Source organism: Eubalaena glacialis, chromosome 7 (genome assembly GCF_028564815.1).
Source record: "Eubalaena glacialis isolate mEubGla1 chromosome 7, mEubGla1.1.hap2.+ XY, whole genome shotgun sequence".
Lineage (NCBI taxonomy): Eukaryota > Metazoa > Chordata > Mammalia > Artiodactyla > Balaenidae > Eubalaena > Eubalaena glacialis.
In genome coordinates, this window is record NC_083722.1 from 60,976,465 (window position 1) to 60,999,526 (window position 23,062).

At 40.4% G+C, this 23,062-nt stretch overlaps 1 protein-coding gene across 4 annotated transcripts in view; it reads left to right on the forward strand.

Annotated features, from left to right (window-relative positions):
* Nucleotides 1–10,625: 10,625 nt before the first annotated feature.
* Nucleotides 10,626–23,062, forward strand: part of FBXL2 (F-box and leucine rich repeat protein 2) — a 93,034-nt gene continuing 80,597 nt past the window's right edge. For all 4 annotated transcript variants that reach the window (XR_009701580.1, XR_009701581.1, XM_061196471.1 and 1 more), the window contains exon 1: nt 10,626–10,701. Coding sequence is in view for 2 of the 4 variants with exons in the window: in XM_061196471.1 (XP_061052454.1) it covers nt 10,699–10,701 (3 nt within the window). In the remaining 2 variants the exon portion in view is untranslated. The remainder of the gene's footprint in view (nt 10,702–23,062) is intronic.

The window sequence follows — 23,062 nt, forward strand, 5'->3', positions numbered from 1 at the left end:
GCTGGGTCATATGGTAAGAGTGTGTTTAGTTTTAGAAAAAACTAGTAACCAGTCTTCCAAAGTGGCTTTACTATTTTGCATTCCCACCAGCAAAAAAATAACAGTTCCTCTTGCTTTACAACTTCACCAGTGTTCGGTACTGTCAGTGTTTCGGATTTTAGCCATTCTAATAGGTATGTAATGTTATTTCATTGTTATTTTAATTAATTAATTAATTAATTTTATTTATTTTTGGCTGTGTTAGGTCTTCATTGCTGCATATGGGCTTTCTCTAGTTGCAGCGAGCGGGGGCTACTCTTCCTTGTGATGCACGGGCTTCTCATTGCGACGGCTTCTCTTGTTGCAGAGCACAGGCTCTAGGCGCACGGCCTTCAGTAGTTGTGGCACACGGGCTCAGTAGTTGTGGCTCGTGGGCTCTAGAATGCAGGCTCAGTAGTTGTGGCACACGGGCTTAGCTGCTCTGTGGCATGTGGGATCTTCCCGGACCAGGGATCAAAGCCGTGTCCCCTGAATTGGCAGGCGGACTCTTCACCACTGCGCCACCAGGGAAGTCCCTATTTCATTGTTATTTTAGTTTGCAATTTCTGTATGATATATGATGTTGAGCAGCTTTTCTTTCTTTTTTAAAAAAAATATCTAATTCCAGAGATGTTTGCCATACTTTAACTTGGTCTATAGAAGCAAATAAGGCACAGAAAACTTGAGTAGCTTATTTTTTAAATTTCATCATGATAGAAGGGTAGTAGCCCCTATATCCAAGTACGGATTCATAATTCCATTTCTAGATTTCTGAAATACCAAAAGCTCTGAAAACCAAACGTTATTTTTCTTTTCTTTTGTTTTTTAAATGTTTAGCATGAAAACTAAGTTGGCAGCAAAACTTGACCCAAACAGACGGGGTAATTTTACTCCTCATTTATCACACTTACTGTGACTATTCATTCATATATTTCACTACAGAAATATTAACTTGTTTAATTACAGGGGGCTGCCCCAGACCCCACTCAGAATGTATATATATATATACAGTATACTTTCAACAAACAAAAAAATAAACATAGACACACTTTCTGTATTCCGAAAAGTATTAGTTTAGTTATAGTTAACAAACTTCACATATGAAAATTCATATTTAAAAAAATATAAATTAAGAGGTGATTTAAGGAACCTCCATACAGTTCTCCATAGTGTCTGTACCAGTTTACATTCCCACCAAAAGTGTAGGGGGGTTTCCTTTTCTCCACACCCTCTCAAGCATTTATTGTTTGTATGTAGATTTTTTGATGATGGCCATTCTGACCAGTGTGAGGTGATACCTCATCGTAGTTTTGATTTGCATTTCTCTAATAGTGATGTTGAGCTTCTTTTCATGTGCTTTTTAACCATATGTATGTCTTTGGAGAAATGTGTATTTAGATTCTCCACCCATTTTTTGCTTGGGTTGGTTGTTTGTTTGTTTTGATATTGAGCTGAATGAGTTGATGTATATTTTGGAGATTAATCCCTTATTGGTTGCTCCGTTTGCAAATATTTTCTCCCATTCTAAGAGTTGTCTTTTTGTTTTGTTTATGGTTTCCTTTGCTGTGTAAAAGCTTTTAAGTTTAATTAGGTCCCATTTGTTTATTTTTGTTTTAATTTTCATTACTCTAGGAAATGGATCAAAAAAGATCTTGCTGAGATTTATGTCAGAGAGTGTTCAGCCTATGTTTTCCTCTAAGAGTTTTAGAGTATCTGGCCTTACATTTAGGTCTTTAATCCATTTTGAGTTTATTTTTATGTATGTATTAGGGAGCGTTCTAATTTCATTCTTTTACATGTAGCTGTCCAGTTTTCCCAGAACCGCTTATTGAAGAGACTGTCTTTTCTCCATTGTATATTCTTGCCTCCTTTGTCATAGATTGGGTGACCATAGGTGCGTGGGTTTATCTCTGGGCTTTCTATCCTGTTACATTGATCTATATTTCTGTTTTTGTGCCAGTAACATACTGTTTTGATTACTGTAGCTTTGTAATATAGTCTGAAGTCAGGGAGGCTGATTCCTCTAGTTCTGCATTTTTTTTCTCAAGATTGCTTTGGCTGTTCGGGGTCTTTTGTGTTTCCATACAAATTGTGAAGTTTTTTGTTCTAATTCTGTGAAAAATGCCATTGGTAATTTGATAGGGATTGCATTGAATCTGTAGATTGCTTTGGGTAGTATAGTCATTTTCACAATATTGATTCTTCCAATCCAAGAACATGGTATATCTCTCTATCTGTTTGTGTTATCTTTTATTTCTTTCATCGGAATCTTATAGTTTTCTGAGTACAGGTCTTTTGCCTCCTTAGGTAGGTTTATTCCTAGGTATTTTATTCTTTTTGATGATGAGATGGTAAATGGGATTGTTTTCTTGATTTCTCTTTCTGATCTTTCATTGTTAGTGTATAGGAATGCAAGAGATTTCTGTGTATTAATTTTGTATCTTGCAACTTTACCAAATTCATTGATGAGCTCTAGTAGTCGTAGGGTTAGCATATGATCCAGCAATCCCACTCCTAGGCATATATCCAGAGAAAGCCATAATTCGAAAAGATATAATTATTTGATATAATACAAAAAGGCACATGCACCCCAATGTTCATTGCAGCACTGTTTACAATAGCCAGGACATGGAAGCAACCTAAATGTCCATCAACAGAGGAATGGATAAAGGAGATGTGGTACAGATATACAAGGGACTATTACTCAGCCATAGAAAAGAATGAAATAATGCCATTTGCAGCAACCTGGATGGACCTAGAGATTGTCATACTGAGAGAAGTAAGTCAGACAGAGAAAGACAAATATCATATGATATCACTTATATGTGGAATCTAAAAAAAAAAAAAAAAGGTACAGATGACCTTATCTACAAAACAGAAATAAAGATGTAGAAAATAAACTTATGGTTACCAGGGGGTAAGGGGAGGGGGAGGGATAAATTGGAAGATTGGGATTGACATATACACACTACTGTATCTAAAATAGATAACTAATAAGGACCCACTGTATAGCACAGGGACTCTACTAAATACTCTGTAATGGGCTATGTAGGAAAAGAATCTTAAAAAAGGGTGGATATATGTATATGTATAACAGATTCACTTTGCTGTACACCTGAAACTAATACAACATTGTACATCAACTGTACTCCAATAAAAATTAAAAAAAAAAAGAGGTGATTACTTACTGTTCAACATGTAAGCATTTACCTAATCCCTCTATTTTCAGAAAGGGGTCCTACCTGTTTTATCTTACCTCCTACTCCTCCCCAACCTGTTTTACCTTCTCCAGGTAATAAACCTCCAGGCTTCTCTAAGGGGTGGGCAGCTACCTGACTGTGTGGAGTTTGATCTTTTCTTTTTTATTGAAGTATAATTTACTTACCATATTATGCTCTCAGGTGTACAACATAGTGATTCGATATTTTTTGTATATTACAAAGCAATCACCATGATAAGTCTAGTTACTGTTACAATACAAAGTTATTACAATGTTACTATATTCCCCAAGCTGTACATTATATTCCTGTGATTTATTTATTTTACAACTTGAAGTTTGTACCTCTTAATCTCCCTCACCTATTTCACTCATCCCCCCGCACCACTCCCCTCTGGCAATCACTAGTTTGTTCTCTGTATCTGTGACTCTGCTTCTGTTTGGTTATGGTAATCTGTTTTGTTTTTTAGATTCCTCATATAAGTGATATCATACAGTATTTGTCTTTTTCTGTCTGACTTATTGTTTCACTTAGCATAATACTCTGCAGGTCTATCCATGTTGTCCCAAATGTCAAGATTTCATTCTTTTTTTTTTTAATAGCTGAGTTTTATTCTATTCTCTCTATATACTACATGTTCTTTATCCATTCATCTGTTGATGGCCACTTAGATTGCTTCCATATCTTGGCTATTGTAAATAATGTTTCAGTGAACATAAGGGTGCATATATCTTTTCAAATTAGTGTTTTTGTTTCCTTCATAAGAATACCCAGAAGTAGGATTGCTGGATCATATGGTAGTTCTATTTTTAATTTTTTGAGGAACCTCCATACTGTTTTCCACAGTGTCTGTACCAATTTACATTCCCGTTAACAGTGCACAAGGGTTCCCTTTTCTCCACATCCTTGCCAGCACTTGTTATTTGTTGTCTTTTTGATAATAGCCATTCTGACAGGTGTGAGGTGGTATCTCATTGTGGTTATGATTTATATTTTCCTGATGAGTACTGATGTTGAGCATCTTTTCCTGTGCGTGTTGGCTGTCTGTAATGTGTTCTTTGGAAAAACGTCTATTCAGGTGCTCTGCCTGTTTTTGTTTGTTTGTTTGTTTTTGTTTTAATTGGGTTGTTTGTTTTGTTGATGTTGAGTCGTATAAGTTCTTTGCATATTTTGGATATTAACCCCTTATCAGATACATGCTTTGGAAACTCTTCTGCCATTCAATAGGTGGTCTCTTCATTTTGTTGATAGTCTCCTTTGCTGTGTGCTTTTCAGTTTAATGTAGTCCCATTTGTTTATTTTTGCCTTTGTTTCCTTTGCCTAGGGAGACATATCCAAAAAACCATTACTAAGACCAATGACTAAGAGCTTACAGCCTATGTTTTCCTCTAGGAGTTTTATGGTTTCAGGTCTTATATTTAAGTTCTTTTTAAAATTTTTTAAAAGTTAATTAATTAATTATTTTTGCCACACTGCGTGGCTTGTGTGATTTTAGTTTCCTGACCAGGGACTGAACCCGGGACCTTGGCAGTGAGAGCATGGAGTCCTAGCCACTGGACAGCTAGGGAATTCCCTTAAGTCTTTAATCCATTTTGAGTTTTTTTTTTGTATGGTGTGAGAGAGTAGTCCAGTTTGATTCTTTTGTATGTATCTGTCCAGTTTCCCCAGCACCATTTATTGAAGAGGTTCTCATTTTCTCATTGTATATTCTTGACTCCTTTGTTGTAGGGCAAGTTATTAATTTCCCATATAAGTGTGGATTCATTTCTGGGCTCTCTGTTGTGTTCCATTGATCTATGTGTCTGTATTTGTTCTGGTACCATACTGTTTTGATCACTGTAGCTTTGTAGTGTAGTTTGAAATCAGGGAGCGTGATTCCTACAGCTTTGTTCTTCTTTCTCAAGATTGTTTTGGCTATTTGGAGTCCAGGGGGCCCCGGCTCTGTTGCCGGCCTGCTGGTGGGTGGGTAAGCCCCTGGAGATAATAGGGTCCCCAACCTTACTTGTTACATAAGTAAGCAAGTTTTGCGACCCATTCTGTGTCACTGAAATGGGCTGCCAATCTTTTGGACACCAGGAACTGGTTTCGTGGAAGACAATTTTTCCACGGACCAGGGGTGGGGGGTGGTTTTGGGATGATTTGAGCGCATTACATTTATTGTGCACTTTATTTCTATTATTATTACATTGTAATATATAATGAAATAATTATACAACTCACCATAATGCAGAATCAGTGGGAGCCCTGAGCTTGTTTTCCTGCAACTAGATGGTCCCATCTGGGGGTGATGGGAGACAGTGACTCCCCAAAGTGTGTTGCTTATGTCCAGTCTACTCTGTAATCCGTTTTGGTTGCTGTCACTGCAGAAAACCCTGCTTCACAGAGATAGGATGTTGGAAATGGAAGCAGGCTTTTCAGTGCTTTTGTGGTAATCTCAGGATATTCTGCCTTAACTTTAACCCAGAACGTATGGAGATTTGAAGGTGTCTCAAACATACTTTTAAGGTCACCATCATTTGTGATCTCAAGCAGTTGATGCTCTTCTAGCACAGACAAAGTCAATTCACCAGGCTTATTCACAAATGGGTTGCGGATCCATTCCTTCCCAGTTCGAGGGTATTTTATGGTTGGGAAGTAATGCTCAAGCTCTTTTGAAAGCTGAGATAGGTGATCGTGCACCAGCTGGGAGAAAGAAGGCCCTGGCTGAGTCTCTTTCAAAATCTCTGCTAATGTTTGAAACATGTCAAGAATCCCAACGTTCACTTGTTGCCCCCATAAATGCAGTTTGGCTTTGAATGCAGCCACTTTATCTGCCGACTTGAACACAGTTGTCATTCTCCCCTGAAGTGACAGATTGAGTTCGTTAAGCAGGTTGAATACGTCACACAAGTAAGCAAGTTTTGCGACCCATTCTGTGTCACTGAAATGTGCTGCCAGTGGTGACTGTTCTTCTAAAAGAAATCTCTGGAGTGGCTCTCATAACTCAAAAACTCTGGCCAGTGATCTACCTTTAGAAAGCCATCTCACTTCTGTGTATAAGAGAAGATGTGTGTGCTCTGTGTCCATCTCCTCACAGAGCTGCGCAAACAGATGTGAGTTAAGGGCATGTACTTTAATGTACACGCAGTCAAACCTCTCTGCTAATGATAATCTGTATTTGCAGCTGCTCCCCAGCGCTAGCATCACTGCCTCAGCTCCACCTCAGATCATCAGGCATTAGATTCTCATAAGGAGTGCGCAACCTAGATCCCTCGCACGCGCAGTTCACAGTAGGGTTTGCATCCCTCGCATGCGCAGTTCACCGCAGGGTTCGTGCTCCTATGAGAATCTAATGCCGCCGATGATCTGTCAGGAGGCAGAGCTCAGGTGGTAATGCAAGCAATGGGGAGCGGCTGTAAATACAGATGAAGCTTTGCTTGCTCGCCCGCTGCTCACCTCCTGGCTGCGTGGCCCCGTTCCTAACAGGCCATGGACTGTTGCGGGTCTGTGGCCCAGGGGTTGGGGACCCCTGGGCTGGAGGGAGGACTCCAGAATGGTGCTTGCATCAGTGTCCTTGTGGTAGGACAAGCTCCCCCAAATGGCTACCAGCAGCATCTGTGTCCCCAGGAGGTGTATCAGTTGCTTTCTGCCTCTTTGGGAGGTTCTCCAAAGTCAGCAAATGGATCTGAACCAGGCTCCTTTGAAATTCCTGCCTCTCAGCCGAGTCTTGGAGTATGTGAGATTTTGTGTGTGCCCTTTAAGAGCAGAGTCTTTGTTTCCTACAGCCCTCTGGCTCTCCTATGCAAGCTCCACTGGCCTTCAAAGCCAGATGTTCTGGGAACTCGTTTTCCTGGTGCAGGACCCCAGGCTGGTGAGCCCAATCTGAGGCTAGGATCCCTAACTCCTTGGGGAGAACTTCTGCAATTATGATTATCCTCTCATTTGTGGGTTACCTACCTGAGGGTATGGGTCTTGGCTATATTGCATCTTTGCCCCTCCTATCCATCTCATTATGGTTCCTTTTTCATATCTTTAGTTGTGAAAAATCTTTTCTGCTGGTCTTTAGTTTGTTCTCATAGATAGTTGCTCTATAAATAGTTGTGATTTTGGTTTGCCCATGGGAGGAGGTGAGCTCAGGGTCTTCCTACTTTGCCATCTTGGCCACCCTTGATTATCTTTTCATATGCTATTTGCCATCTGTATATCTTCTTTGATGAAGTGTCTGTTCAGATCTTTTGATCATTTTTAAGTTGGGTTGTTTGTTTTCTTATTGTTGAGTTTTAAAAGTGCTTTGTATATTCTGGATACAAGTTCTTCATCAGATATGTGTTTTGCAGATACATTCTCCCAATCTGTGGCTTATTTTTTAATTGTCTTAAACTGCCTTCATTTTTACTACTTTTTTCTTCAACATATGACATGGCTGTGGAGAAATTGGTATCCTTACACACTGTTGGTGGGAATATAAAATGGTGCAGCCACTTTGGAAAGCACTCTGGCAGTTCCTCAAATGCTGAAACAGAGTTATTACCTTATGACCCAGAAATTTTACTTCTAGATATATACCCTAGATATACACCCAAGAGAAACAGAAACACGTGTCTGTATGAAAATGTATTCAGGACTTCCCTGGAGGTCCAGTGGTTAAGACTGTGCTCCCAATGAAGGGGGCACGGGTTTGATCCCTGGTCAGGGAAGATCATGTATGCCGCATGGCACAGTCAAAAAAAAAGTGTTCATAAATATTCATAGCAGCATTATTCACGACAGCCAAAAGATGGAAATGACCATCAGTGAACAAATGGATAAGCAAAACTGTGGTATATCCTTTCAAGGAATATTATTTGACCATAAAAAGGAATGAAGTACTGGTACATGCTACAACTTGGATGAATCTTGAAAATGTGCTAAGAAGCCAGTTTCAAAATCCTAATTATTGTATGAATACATTCATATAAACTTTTAGAAAGGGAAATCTATATATTATACAATGGAATGTTATTCAGTGTTTAAAAAGAAGAAAATCCTGCCGTTTGTGACATGGATGAACCTTGAGGATACTATGTTAATTGAAAGAAACTGGACACGGAAAGACAAATACTGCATGATCTCAATTATATGTGCATTCTAAAATAGTCAAACGCACAGAGGCAGAGAGTGGAATGGTGGTTACCTGGGGTTAGGGGTAGAGGGAAATGAGGAGATGCTGGTCAAGGGGTACAAAATTTCAGTTATGCAAGATGAATAGGTTTTGGATATCTAATGTATAACAATGTGAATATAGTTAACAATACTGTTTTGTGTACTTGACATTTGCTAAGAAGGTAGATCTTAAGCGTTACCACTGAAAGAAAGAGAGAAAGAAAAATAGTGGTAACTATGTGAGGTAATGGGTATGTTAACTGAATTGTGGTCATTATTTCACAATGTATACATATATCAAATCATCACGTTGTACACCTTAAATATGTACAATTTTAAATTGTCAATTATACCTCAGTAAAGCTGGGGAAAAAAGAATAAATGGATTCAAAGTGAAAAGTTCCATGGAGGGATATATCATATTGATACAAAGACAAATTATCAAGATTAATTAAAGTTGAGAGTATGTATGAGCAACAACATAGCTTTAAAAAAAACACAGCTTGGGCTTCCATGGTGGCGCAGTGGTTAAGAATCCACCTGCCAGTGCAGGGGACCTGGGTTCGAGCCCTGGTCTGGGAAGATCCCACATGCCATGGAGCAACTAAGCCCATGCGCCACAACTACTGAGGCTGCGCTCTAGAGCCCGCAAGCCACAACTACTGAGCCCGCGTGCCACAACTACTGAAGTCCGCGTGCCTGGAGCCGGTGCTCTGCAACAAGAGAAGCCACCACAATGAGAAGCCCGTGTACTGCAACGAAGAGTAGCCCCCACTCGCCGCAACTAGAGAAAGCCCACATGCAGCAACAAAGGCCCAACTCAGCCTAAAATAAATAAATAAATAAATTTATAAAAACAAAACAAAACAAAAAACCACACAGCTTTATTGAAATATAACTCACATACTATGCATTTCACACAAACTGTACAACACAGTGGTTTTTAGTATATTCACAGATGTGTGCAACCATCACCACAGTCGACTTTAGAACACTTTCATCACCTCAAAAAGAAACCTCATACCCTTTAGTTATTATCTCTTCCTCCACCACTCCTCCCCCAGCTGTGAACAACCAGTAATCTACTTTCCATCACTACAAATTCTCTTCCTCTTCACAGGGCTTTCTGGTGTTGATTGTTGAGGGCTACAGTTGTCCATTTGTTTAGGGAGAGTAAGAAACTTGGATCAAAAGTCTTATTGGGGCTATATTTAAGTGTGGGATGTCTATTAGACATTCAAGGGGAGATGTCAGATCTGCTGTTGAGTATGTCTCTTCATAGACTTAATGGGCTGGATTTGAGGATATCTAAAGTTCCTGTCAACCATATTAAAAACATCCAACAAGTTGCTGAATGATTTAATAAATTAGAGTGTATACATACAATGCTATGACATGAATTGGCATGCAAGGATAATTTTTAAATTGAAAAAAGTAGATAATAAAAGTGCGTATGGTTTGCTTCCATTTCCAAGAATACAACGTATTATAATAATATACATTTTGTTGTGGGCTTGGAAGCAGATAGACTAAAATATAAGCAGTGGTTATATCAGGTGCTGAGATTTGGTGTGGTTTTATTCTTTGTAATTCGTTATTGTTTAAAATGTCTCCAGGACTTCCCTGGTGGCACACAGGTTAAGAATCCGCCGGCTAATGCAGGGGACACAGGTTCAAGCCCTGGTCCGGGAAGATCCCACATGCCGCGGAGCAACTAAGCCCGTGTGCCACAACTACTGAGCCTGCGCTCTAGAGCCCGCGAGCCACAACTACTGAAGCCTGTGCACCTAGAGCCCGTGCTCCACAACGAGAGAAGCCACCGCAGTGAGAAGCCTGCGCACCACAACAAAGAGTAGCCCCGGCTCACTGCAACTAGAGAAAGCCCACGTGCAGCAACGAAGACCCAACGCAGCCAAAAATAAATAAATAAATAAATTTAAATAGATAAATAAAATGTCTCAAATAATCATGTGTTACCTGTGTAATCAAGGTAACTTAAATAAGGTTTCTTAAATAAGGTAAGTCCATAAAGGTCTTTCCCAGCAGGTCAGTCTGCGGCTGGGTCATCTGTCAGGTGAAGGATGTCAAGGTGATCAGGGTGATGAGGGACAGATGCAGAGGCGGAAAGCCAAAGAGGCCCCGCCCAAGAGCCGAGTCGTGGGGGGCGGGGGGCGGTCCAAAGGGCACCGCCCCTGCGCGTCATGTGCTATCCGCCAGCCAATGGCCGCCTCTGAGCCCACCTAGGGGACGGGGCGGGGCGCCCAGTTGGCGTCACCAGGACAACGGGCGTTGCCGGCGCCGTGTGACTCTGGGCTGTGGGCGCGCTTGTGGCTCTTCGGCCATGGTGAGTTTGGGGCCCTCGCAGCCCGGCCGCCTGGCCCTTCCCCGCCCGGGTTGGGTCGCAGGGCGGCCGCCTTCTGGGCTGGGGCGGGCGGCGCCGGGGTCGCAGAGAGGCCGGGCCGCGGCCTGCGGGGCTGCCGGGCAGGGCAGGGCAGGACTGGGCGGACCCGCGGGAGGGGGACCCCTTGGAGAGCCGGAGCGCCCGCCCGCTGCCCAGGGCCGCGTTCTCACCTTTGAGTGCCTGGCTGGGACCCCCAACCGGCCGGTCGCCGGACAGCGTGACGCTGTTTGGCCCCGGCGAGCCTAGGAAGCCACTCAGAGAGGGTGTGGTTAGAAAAAAATAAAAAAGGATATGTATGAATATCATATGCCATATATATTCATACCAACGGTATATTGCAGTCTACGTGCTTCTTGTCTTGTTTCTATGCAGTTATGTTAGTAATATACAAATAGGTATTTCTTTGAAATTCATCATTCTGACAGGTTTTTTAGCATGTGGAAATTTAAATTTGTAATTTTGGAGATTCCTCCCTCCTTTTTAAAAATGGGGACATTAAGCTGGAGTTTTTTCGTGCGTGCAGCACCCTCACTCAGGGATTCAATTCATAATTAGTGCGTGGTAAACGTCTTAAATCATTACCTTTATTCAATAAACTTGAGAGTGAATGGACATTCCCACCTGGTCCCCATTAAGCACGTTTTTTTAAAACCTAACCTGAAGACTCAGCTCAGGTATTGGCTTGAATAGGCAGGATTCAGGGAATTGCCAACCAGATGTGTGAATTCTCCAGAAGCCTCCAAAGGGTGTGAAAGAAGAGAGGGGCTGGATTCTCTGCTTGGGGACACACCTTTGGTATAGAATATTTGAGAGGGAGTGGGGGTGGGGAATAAGAAAATGCCTAGTTTGAGAAACAGTTTCTGTAACTGTGCGTAATTTCGTGTAGATTTGCTCCTTATCTGCAGGGGTTAGTGGAAGAGCTAATAAGCTGAGGATGCAGGGTGCTCCCCAAGTGGCAGTCAGCCTTCTGGAGAGAGAAACTGCTCATTGGAATCCTGGCTAGCTCTGTCTTTTCTTAATAATTAAGGTAGTAAGGGAATGTGGATGATCTGTATCTCATTGACTCTGGAAAAACAACTGCCAGGTGTGTGGCCTGTTGATAGCAGGGAAAAAAATCACCTCCAAATTAACAGCAGTGCCTTTTTTATTTCATGTATGTTTCTTTCAAATTCTGAATTGCTTTAAGTGAAAATTAATGGAGCCAGCAAGAGTTTCAGGAAATGAATATTACAAAAATCTAAGTGTTTTAAATGTTGCAGTGCCTTGCTTTTACATGTTATCTGTGTGAAAAGCCCTTATGATTATAGGAAGGAGAAGAAGAATATTCAGGAGTTACATATTCACAGCTTTCTCTCTGAAGTCTCATATTCCTCCTGTTGTCCATTTTCCTTTTCTTCTCCTTTGTCTACCCCTTCCATCCTGACCCACAGTCCACCTTGATTCACTATTGTAAATTTTAGAGTTTTATTTACTCTAAAATAAAAGCATTTTATTGTACTTATGTACTAGTGGTTGCTTTGCTAAACTTAGAAATGCTTTGCTTTTTGTATATCTTTAAGCATTAAGAATTTAATTCATGGAAGGGATTTAATTGGGTGGTAAGGTGATGCCTGGGCTCCAGGGGAAAAGGGGAATGGTTGGTATAGCAGCGGGGATGAGGAGGCTGCTTCTGTAACCCCAAACTGTATTCGAGATCATAACATAACCCTTCATTAAGTGCTTGAATCTAAACATACAGCTTTAGCATTTGATATTTATGACTTTGCACATGAATTTTGGAACTCAGCTATTTCTCAATGAAAATTTCTTCAGTTAAGCCACTTGTTTCTATTGCCTCTAAATAATAATGAGAGCTGATATTTATTGTGTACATTTTATGTGTGAGACATTTTTATAAGCACCTTACGTGTCTTAATTAACCATCACAACCACCTTATGAGGAGAATACCTTTTCCCCATTTTAGAGATGAGGAAATTGAGGCACAGAGAGGTAAGTAACTTGCCCCAGTCACCCAGCCAGATTTCAAAACTAGGCATCTTGTCTCAGAACCTGCTTATGGGACTTCCCTGGTGGCGCAGTGGTTAAGAATCCACCTGCTAGTGCAGGGGACACGGGTTCGAGCCCTGGTCCGGGAAGATCCCACATGCTGCGGAGCAGCTAAGCCCGTGTGCTACAGCTACTGAGCCTGCGCTCTAGAGCCCACAAGCCACAACTACTGAGCCCGTGTGCCACAACTACTGAAGCCCATGCGCCTAGAGCCCGTGCTCCACAACCAGAGAAGCCACCGCAATGAGAAGCCCACACACCACAACGAAGAGTAGCCACCACTCGACACCACTAGAGAAAGCCTGTGCGCGGCAACAAAGACCCAATGCAGCCATAAATAAGTAAATTAATTAATTTAAAAAAAAACAACCTGCTTATGGTTTTGGATTATAATGTATAATGTATCATTATATGTTCCTCAATATGTATGCTATTTATATGTTGGGAAATTAGTTTTCTCTCTTACTTGGATTTTAATGTTTTGAGCACTTATGTATACAAACACTTACTTGTATTTTGTTGTTCTTTGTGCTGGACTGGACGCTGTAGAACAGAGTAGGCACTCCTAACCTTCTCTCCTCTCCTCTTTCACACAGATGAGATGAAGAGGCATCAGTGAAGACAGATATTGGATTAGGGTTCATACTCATGGCTGTAATAGCATTTAAAGTTTCTCCTGTCATTTCAGTTTGTGCTCAGGAATTGGCACCTGCTTTTGTGAATCACAAAGAGCAGCTTTTATTTTTTTTTAATTTTATTGAAGTACAGTTGATTTGCAATGTGGTGCCAATCTCTGCTGTACAGCAAAGTGACTCAGTTATACACATACATTCTTTTTTTTAAAATATTTTTTTCTATTATGATTTATCCCAGGAGATTGGATATAGTTCCCTGTGCTATACAGTAGAACCTTGTTGTTTATCCATTCTATATATAATAGTTTGCATCTGCTAACCCCAAACTCCCACTCCATCCCTCCCCTAACCCCCTCCCCCTTGGCAGCTACAAGTCTGTTCTCTATGTCTGTGAGTCTGTTTCTGTTTCATAGGTAGGTTCACTTGTGTCAATGTTGTAGATTCCACATATAAATGATATCATATGGTATTTGTCTTTCTCTTTCTGACTTACTTCACTTAGCATGATAATCTCTGGTTGTATCCATGTTGCTGCAAATGGCATTATTTCATTCTTTTTTATGGCTGAGTAGTATTCCATTGTATATATGTACCACATCTTCTTTATCCATTCATCCGTCAGTGGACATTTAGGTTGTTTCCATGTCTTGGCTATTGTGAGTAGTGCTGCTATGAACATAGGGGTGCATGTATCTTTTTGAATTATAGTTTTCTCTGGGTATATGCCCAGGAGTGGGATTGCTGGATCATATGGTAATTCGATTTTTAGTTTTCTGAGGAACCTCCATACTATTTTCCACGATGGCTGCACCAACTTACATTCCCACCGACAGTGTAGGAGAGTTCCCTTTTCTCTACAACCTCTCTAGCACGTGTTATTTGTAGACTTTTTAATGATGGCCATTCTGACCGGTGTGAGGTGGTACCTCACTGTAGTTTTGATTTGCATTTCTCTAATGATTAGTGATGTTGAGCATCTTTTCATGTGCCTACTGGCCATCTGTATGTCTTCTTTGGAGAAATGTCTATTAAGGCAGCGGTCCCCAACCTTTTTGGCACCAGGGGCCGGTTTCATGGAAGACAATTTTTCCACTGGGGTGGAGGGGGAGGTGGTGGGATATGATGGTTCAGGCGGTAATGCGAGTGATGGGGAGCAGCATATGAAGCTTCGCTCACTTGCCTGCTGCTCACCTTCTGCTGTGTGGCCCCGCTCCTAACAGGCCATGGACCAGTAGTGGTCTGCGGCCCGGGGGTTGGGGACCCCTGTATTAAGGTTTTCTGCCCATTTTTCTTTTTTTAAAAAAGATTTTTTTGATGTGGACCATTTTTTAAAGTCTTTATTGAATTTGTTACAGTATTGCTTCTGTTTTATGTTTTGGTTTTTTGCCCACGAGGCATGTGGGAATCTTAGCTCCCTGACCAGGGATCAAACCCGCACCCCCTGCATTGGAAGGTGAAGTCTCAACCGCTGGACTGCCAGGGAAGTCCCCTTCTGCCCATTTTTCGATTGGGTTGTTTGTTTTTTTGTTGTTAAGTTGTATGAGCTGTTTGTATATTTTGGAGATTAAGCCCTTGTTGGTCTCATCATTTGCGAATATTTTCTCCCATTCCGTAGGCTGTCTTTTCTTTTCTTTCTTTCTTTTTTTTTCCTATGGTTTCCTTTGCTGTGTAAAAGCTTGTAAGTTTGATTAGGTCCCATTTGTTTATTTTTGTTTTTATTTCTGTTGCCTTGGGAGACTGACCTAAGAAAACATTGGTATGATTTATAAGACCAGCTTTTAATGTAAAGCCATTTAGAATTGGATGAAACTATTTTTGAAAGTAAAATTTTATTTTCTGAGATTTTTCCTAATAAAAAATTTCACATTTATTTTAGTTGTGTATGCTAAAACTGTTACAAAAAGACATCAAATAACTATTTAAACTTTAATTCATATGGATTAAAATATACGTTGGGATACCTCTTGTCATCAGGTTTTTGTTATTGCTTACCACTTTAGCTCGTAAGGCAGATTTATTTTTTGGAAATAATAAAATAACGTATCATACAGTTTTCCCATTTTAATTCATTTTATTTGGATTTTCTCCCTATTTTGGCCTTTCCTTTCTGTATTTGCCTGTGGTTAGGACTTCTCAGAGGTGTTGAGAAGCACAATAAAATATATTTTATTTTACAGGCAGTTTTGGTCTCTTTGCCATCACATGGTATAGTTAAGAGGGATTATATAATGAGATCTGTGTTAATAGATATGACAAGACGTTTCTCTATGTATTAATTTTTCTACTCTTGTCAAAATTGGTCTCTCTTTTGGCTGCACTGGGGTGGGGGACACATAATTTTTAGTAATTGTAACAATAACTCGCTTTCATGGAACCGTTCCACTGTGCCCAGTTTTAGGCTGATCACTTCACGTTTATCTCATTTAACCCTTCTAACATCGCTATGAGATTGACTCATTGTACCCACTTAACAGGCCTAGTTGATTAGGCAGTTTGCCCAAGGTCACATAGTTGGTGAGTGGCAGAGCCAGGATTTGAAATCAACTAGTCTGTCTCCAAAGTCTGGCATCTTGACCATAGCACCATGGCTTCTTCCCAAACTAAAGATTGTGCCCAGTGCCTGGCATGAACATACTACACCAAGAATAAGAGTCTTGGTGTCTTGTCAGCTGAGCCAGCAAGCTCTTTTTCTTTTATGACAGACTCTCTATTAAGATGTTGTGTAATGACATCCTGAAGGATTTACTTGGCTTTTTTTTTTTTTTTTTTTATAACAGTGCAGACCACCAAAGCTCAGATATGGGCAGCCATGGGTTGGGCTACACTTTTACTTCTGCCTTCCCTGCCTCATTTTGTGTCTCACCTCTACCCTGTGTAGTGTCCACCTCAGCCACTGCCACTTCCAGCACTGGGGTGCTTGGAGCAGAGGGGTCTAGGGAAGCAGAACAGGGCAGTCATTGGGAAAGTTTTTGTGGGGTCACACTCATGGTTCAAACCCAGCTTTTCCAGTTCTCAATACTGCCCGTGTAATTGTGTCTTTCTGTTAAATTTTCTGTCTCATGGTTTTCTATCCAGCAAATATTTGTGTGTCCCACTATGTGCCAGTCACTGTTTTAGGCAGTGGGTATCCAGTAGTGAATGAAACAGGGAAGCCTCTGCCCTCACGGAGTTTATGTTCTAGCAGTGGGAAGACATAATAAACATACAGATAAGGTGGTGAAGAGTGCTTTGGAGAAAAAGCTGAGTAAGAGAAAGGAAGTTTTGCAGGATGGGTGAGAAGTGGGAGGACTTGCTTTTTATGTAGGTGGAAGGGAAGACCTCTCTGATAAGGTGACATCTGAGCAGAGGATATATCATGGGAATGCCTAGAGAATGACCATTTCAGGAAAGGACACTGTCTGGTGTGTTGGAGAAACAGCAAGGAAAACAGTGAGGCTGGAGTGGAGTAAGACAGGAGCATGGCAAGAGGGAAGACCAAGGTAGTCAGTGAGACCAGATCGCCTAGGACTTATAAGCCATTTAAAGGAGTTTGCCTTTCCATTTGAGGGAAGGGGAAATGATTGGTAAAGTTTAAGAAGAATGACAGAATATGACTTATATTTTATAAAAGGACCATTCCGTCTGCTATGTGGAAAATACATGTGGGGTAGGAGGGAGGGGAGAAAGGACAAGAGCAGAGGAGACCAGTGAGGGTATTATTGGTGCAGTCATCCATAGGATTGGCTGTGGAATAGAAAAGAAAAGGAAGTCAAGGATGGTTCAGTGATTTGAGCCTGAGCAATAGGAACAGGTTGTCATTTGCTGAGATGAAGACTATGGGAGGAGTAAATTTAGCATAGGGATGAAGAAAGGAGTTGGTTTTGGACTTGATAAATTTGTGACCCTTACTAGACATCTAAAATCAAAAGGCACCTAAAGACACACAATTATGTTTTCAGAAACAGTGGGATATTTTAAAAACACAAACTTAATTGAATCTTGAAATAATTAGATTTGGAAGAGACTTTTGAGTTTCTATAATACAATCCTTTCATTTTACAAATTAGAAATACTGAGAGGTTAAATGCCTTCCCCAGAGTCAAATAGCCTTTACTACCTGTTGTGCAGTACAAAGAACCCTAGACTTGGAGTCAGGAGATACAAGTTTATACTGTAGTTTTTCTGGGTTTTTTTTTTGGTTGGTTGGTTGTTTTTAGTGCTAAACCTTGGGCAAGTCATTTATCTGCTCCAAGTCTGTTTTTCTTCTATCAGAATGGGTAATGAAGACTTCCACTTTCTGTTAGGACTCGGAAAGTTGCAAAAATTAGACATTGCTGTTTCTACCCTAACAATGGGAAAAGATAGAGAAGCTAGAAAATCACAGTTCTTTAAAAACCCTCTAGAGAGCTGAGGACACAAAGAAATCTAAATGAATTAAAATCCAGGATGTAATGTGCCCTTCCCAGAAAAAAGGAGACACACAGGTAACTTTCATCTGTGGTGGGGACAGCAGGAGGAAGAAGACTCTGCTATAGACAGCTTGGAGAAATCAGCCAAACTTTTACTGCATGGGGGCTGGAGTGACATTTGGAGCCCTGAGGAGCCCCAGCCGCAGAGCTAGGCTGCACCTACCTCTCTTTCCCATGGGCCTTCACTGAGTACATGGATGTAGACGTGTGCTGGAGGCTGGGGCCAAGGGAAGAGAGCTGAGAACATCCTTGAGGTGGGCGGAGCCCGCTGAAGGCTTGGGGCGGGGCAGGGCAGGAGAGTCAGCAGAAACCTCTCTGAGGCACTAGGGGCTTTCCCCAAGTGTAAGGCAGGGCCACAACGGATGGGGCCCCGCGGGAGAGCTGAGAAATGTCCCTCTATGGCTCTCCAGGTTTTCAGTCAGGACAAGGCAAAAGGCTTTCAGACGGTGGAGTTAGAGTAACAGGGCAGAGAGAGAGCTCCTTAAGGAAGGGACAGTAGAGGGTGCCTCTGCAGAGCAAAGTACTCCCCAGCTGGCAGCCAGAATGTAAAACAGAGAGTGCTCTCACGTATCAGAAAGCTAGCAGCCTGGTTGTACAGCTCAAAGAGATCTGTGAAGTTTTACTAGTGCTCAGATCCCAACTTCTCCTGAAGATGAGGTTCTGATGTCACCCTAAAAAAATTTTAAACCGTTCTTGAGCTGAATCTGACTAATGCTACAACAAATCTGAAACCCAGGTCAACTAGAGATTAAAAGGATTCAATACCCGCCCCCCCCCCACCCCCCAGCAACCTAATTGAAGGAGGAACTGCCCTTTATGGAGGTAAATTACTTTTAAAAAATTCAGGTGTAATTGACATATAACATATTAGTTTAAGCTGTACAACAGAATGATTTGATATTTGTATATATTGCACAATGATCACCACAGTAAGTCTAGTTAACATCTGTCACCATACATAGAGAATTTTTTTTCTTGTGAGGAGAATTTTTAAGATTTACTCTTCTAGCACTTTCAAATATGCCATACAGTATTAATAACTATAGTTACCATGCTGTATATTACATCCCCATGACTTATTCATGTTATAACTGGAAGTTTGTACCTTTTGACCCCCTTCACCCATTTTGCCCACCCTCCCATTCCCCACCTCTGGAACCATAAATCTGTATATATATGAGCTCATTTTTTTTTTATGATTACACATATAAGATCATTTGTCTTTCTTTCAAAGTATTTGTCTTTCATTGTGTGACTTATTTCGCTTAGCATAATGCCCTCAAAGTCCATCCATGTTGTTGCAAGTGTGAAAATTTTCCTTCTTTTTTATGGTTGAATAATATTCCATTGTATATATCTACCATATTTTCTTTATCCATTCATTTATCGATAGACATTTCAGTTGTTTCCATATCTTGGCTATTGTACATAATGCTTCAGTGAACATAGGAGTGCCTATATCTTTTGAAACAATGTTTTTGTTTTCTTCAGAAAAATACCCTGAAGTCAAATTCCTGGATCATATGGTAGTTCTATTTTTCAATTTGTTGAGGAACCTCCATACTGTTTTCCACAGTGGCTGCATCAATTTACATTCCTACCAACAGTGCATAAGGGTTCCCTTTTTTCCACATTCTCACCAACACTTGTTATTTGTTGTCTTTTTGGTAATAGCCATTCTGACAGGTGTGAGGTGGTATCTCATTGTGGTTTTGATTTGTATTTCCCTGATGATTAGTGATGTTGAGCACCTATTCATGTACTTGTTGGCCATCTGTATGTCTTTGGAAAGATATCTACTTAGATCCTTTCCCCATCTTTTAATTGGATTTCTTGTTGGATATTAACTTCTTATCAAATATATGATTTGCAAAATCATTCAGTAGGTTATATTTTCATTTTGTTGATGGTTTGCTAGGCTGAGCAGAAGCTTTTTAGTTTGATGTAGTCCAACTTGTTTATTTTTGCTTTTGTTGCCTTTTCTTTTGGTGTCAAGTCCAAAAAATCATCTCCATAACTTATGTCAAGGAGCTTACGGCCTGTTTTTTTCTAGGAGTGTTATGTTTTCAGATCTTACATTGAAAGCCTGTCATCCATTCTAAGTTAATTTTTGTGTATGGTATAAGACAGGGATCCAGTTTCATTCTCTTGCATGTGGCTGTCCAGTTTTCCCAGCACCATTTATTGAAGAGACTGTCTTTTCTCCATTGTATATTCTTTCTTCCTTTGTCATAAGTTAATTAACTATAAGTGTGTGGGTTTACTTCTGGGCTGTCTATTCTGTTCCATTGATCTGTGTGTCTGTTTTTTGACTAGTACCATACTTTTTTTTTTTTTAAAATAAATTTATTTATTTATTTATTTATTTATGGCTGTGTTGGGTCTTCGTTTCTGTGCGAGGGCTTTCTCTAGTTGTGGCGAGTGGGGGCCACTCTTCATCGCGGTGCACGGGCCTCTCACCATCACGGCCTCTCTCGTTGCGGAGCACAGGCTTCAGACGTGCAGGCTCAGTAGTTGTGGCTCACGGGCCCAGTTGCTCCGCGGCATGTGGGATCCTCCCAGACCAGGGCTTGAACCCGTGTCCCCTGCATTGGCAGGCAGATTCTCAACCACTGTGCCACCAGGGAAGCCCTACCATACTTTTTGATTACTGTAGTTTTGTAGTATAGTCTGAAGTCAGGGAGCATGATTCCTCCAGCTCTGTTCTTCTTTCCCAAGATGGTTTTAGTTTTTTGAGGTCTTTTGTGTTTCCATACAAATTTTGAGATTATTTGTTCTACTTCTATGAAAAGTGCCCTGGGTATATTTTGATAGGGATTGCATTGAATCTATAGATTGCCTTGGGTAGTATGGTCACTTTAACAATATTAACTTTTCCAATACAAAAATACAAGGTATATCTTTTCATCTGTTTGTGTCATCTTCAATTTCTTCACCTTATAGTTTTATAGTCTTTTAATGTCTTACAGTTTTCCAAATACAGGTCTCTTACCTCCTTAGGTAGGTTTATTTGTAGTTATTTTATTCTTTTTGATGAGGTGGTAAATGGGATTGTTTCCTTATCTTTTTTTTTTTTTTTAAGATTTAATTTTATTTATTTTTGGCTGCGTTGGGTCTTCGTTGCTGCATGTGGGCTTTCTCTAGTTGTGGCGAGTGGGGGCTACTCTTTGTTGCGGTGCGTGGGTTTCTTGTTGCAGTGGCTCCTCTTGTTGCGGAGCACAGGCTCTAGGCATGCAGACTTCAGTAGTTGCAGCACGCAGGCTCAGTAGTTGTGGCACGGGCTCTAGAGCGCAGGCTCAGTAGTTGTGGCGCATGGGCTTAGTTGCTCCACGGCATGTGGGATCTTCCTGGACCAGGGATTGAACCCATGTCCCATGCACTGACAGGTGGATTCCTATCCACTGCACCACCAGGGAAGTCGCTGTTTCCATATCTTACAGTTCGTTGTCAGTGCATAGAAATGCAACAGATTTCTGTATATCAATTTTGTATCCTGCAACTTTACCAGATTCATTAATAAGCTGTAGTAGTTTCTGGTGGCATCTTTAGGATTTTCTACACTTAGTATCATGCAAACAGTGACAGTTTTACTTCTTCCTTTCTAAATTTGGATTTATTTCTTTTTCTTGTCTAATTGCTGTGGCTAGGACTTCCAGTACTCTGTTGAAGAAAAGTAGTGAGAGTGGGCATGTAATTAACCCACCTAAATGCTTTCAGCTTCTCACCATTGAGTATGATGTTAGCTGTGGGTTTGTCATATATGGCCTTTAGTATGTTGATGTATGTTTCCTCTAGGCCCACTTTCTAGAGAGTTTTTATCATAAATCGATGTTGAATATTGTCAAAAGCTTTTTCTGCATCTGTTGAAATAATCATATGGTTTTTATTCTTCAATCTGTTAACGTGGTGTATCACATTGATTTTGCAGATATTGAAAAATTCTTGCATCCCTGGGATAAATCCCACTTGATTATGGTGTATGATTCTTTTAATGTATTGTGGGAATCAGTTTGCTAATATTGTGTTGAGGATTTTTGCATCTTGTTCATCAGTGATATTGGCCTGTAATTTTTTTTGTGTGTGATATCCTTGGTTTTGGTATCAGGGTGATGCTGGCCTCACAGAATCAATTTGGAAGTGTTCCTTCCTCTGCAGTTTCTTTTTTTTGGGAGGGAGAATAGTTTGAGAAGGATAGGTGTTAACTCTTCTCTAAATGTTTAGTAGAATTCACCTGTGAAGCCATCTGATCCTGGACTTTTCTTTGTTGGGAGTTTTTAAATTACTGATTCAATTTCATTACTGGTAATTGGTCTGTTCATATTTTCTATTTCTTCCTGGTTCAATCTTGGGAGATTGTACATTTCTAAGAATTTGTCCATTTCTTCTAAGCTGTCCATTTTATTGGCATATAGTTGTTTGATCACTGTTGTCTTATGATCCTTTGTATTTCTGTGGTGTCACTTGTAACTTCTTTTTCATCTCTGATTTTATTGGGTTTTCTTGATAAATTTGGCTAAAGGTTTATCGATTTTGTTTATCTTTGCAAAGAACCAACTTTTAGTTTCATTGATCTTTTCTATTTTTTTAGTCTCTATTTCATTTATTTCTGCTCTGATCTTTATGATTTCTTTCCTTCTACTAATTTTGGGTTTTGTTTGTTCTTTCTCTAGTTCCTTTAGGTGTAAGTTTAGGTTGTTTGAGATTTTTCTTGTTTCCTGAGGTAAACTTGTATTGCTGTAAACCTCCCTCTTAGAACTGTTTTTTCTGCATCCCATTGGTTTTGGATCATCATGTTTTCATTTTCATTTTCATTTGTCTCTAGGTATTTTTGATTTCCTCTTTGATTTCTTTAATGATCCATTGGTGGTTTAGTAGCATATTGTTTAGCCTCCATGTGTTTGTGTTTTTTGCATTTTTTTTCCTTGTAGTTGATTTCTAGTCTCATAGCATTGTGGTTGGAAAAGATACTTGATATTATTTCAGTTTTCTTAAATTTACTGAGGGTTGTTTTGAAGCCTAACGTGATCTATCCTGGAGAATGTTCCATGTGCACTTGAAAAGAATGTGTATTCTGCTGCTTCTGGATGGAATGCTCTTTATGTATCAGTTAAGTCCATCTCGTCTAATGTGTCATTTCAGGCCAGTGTTTCCTTATTGATTTTCTGTCTAGATGA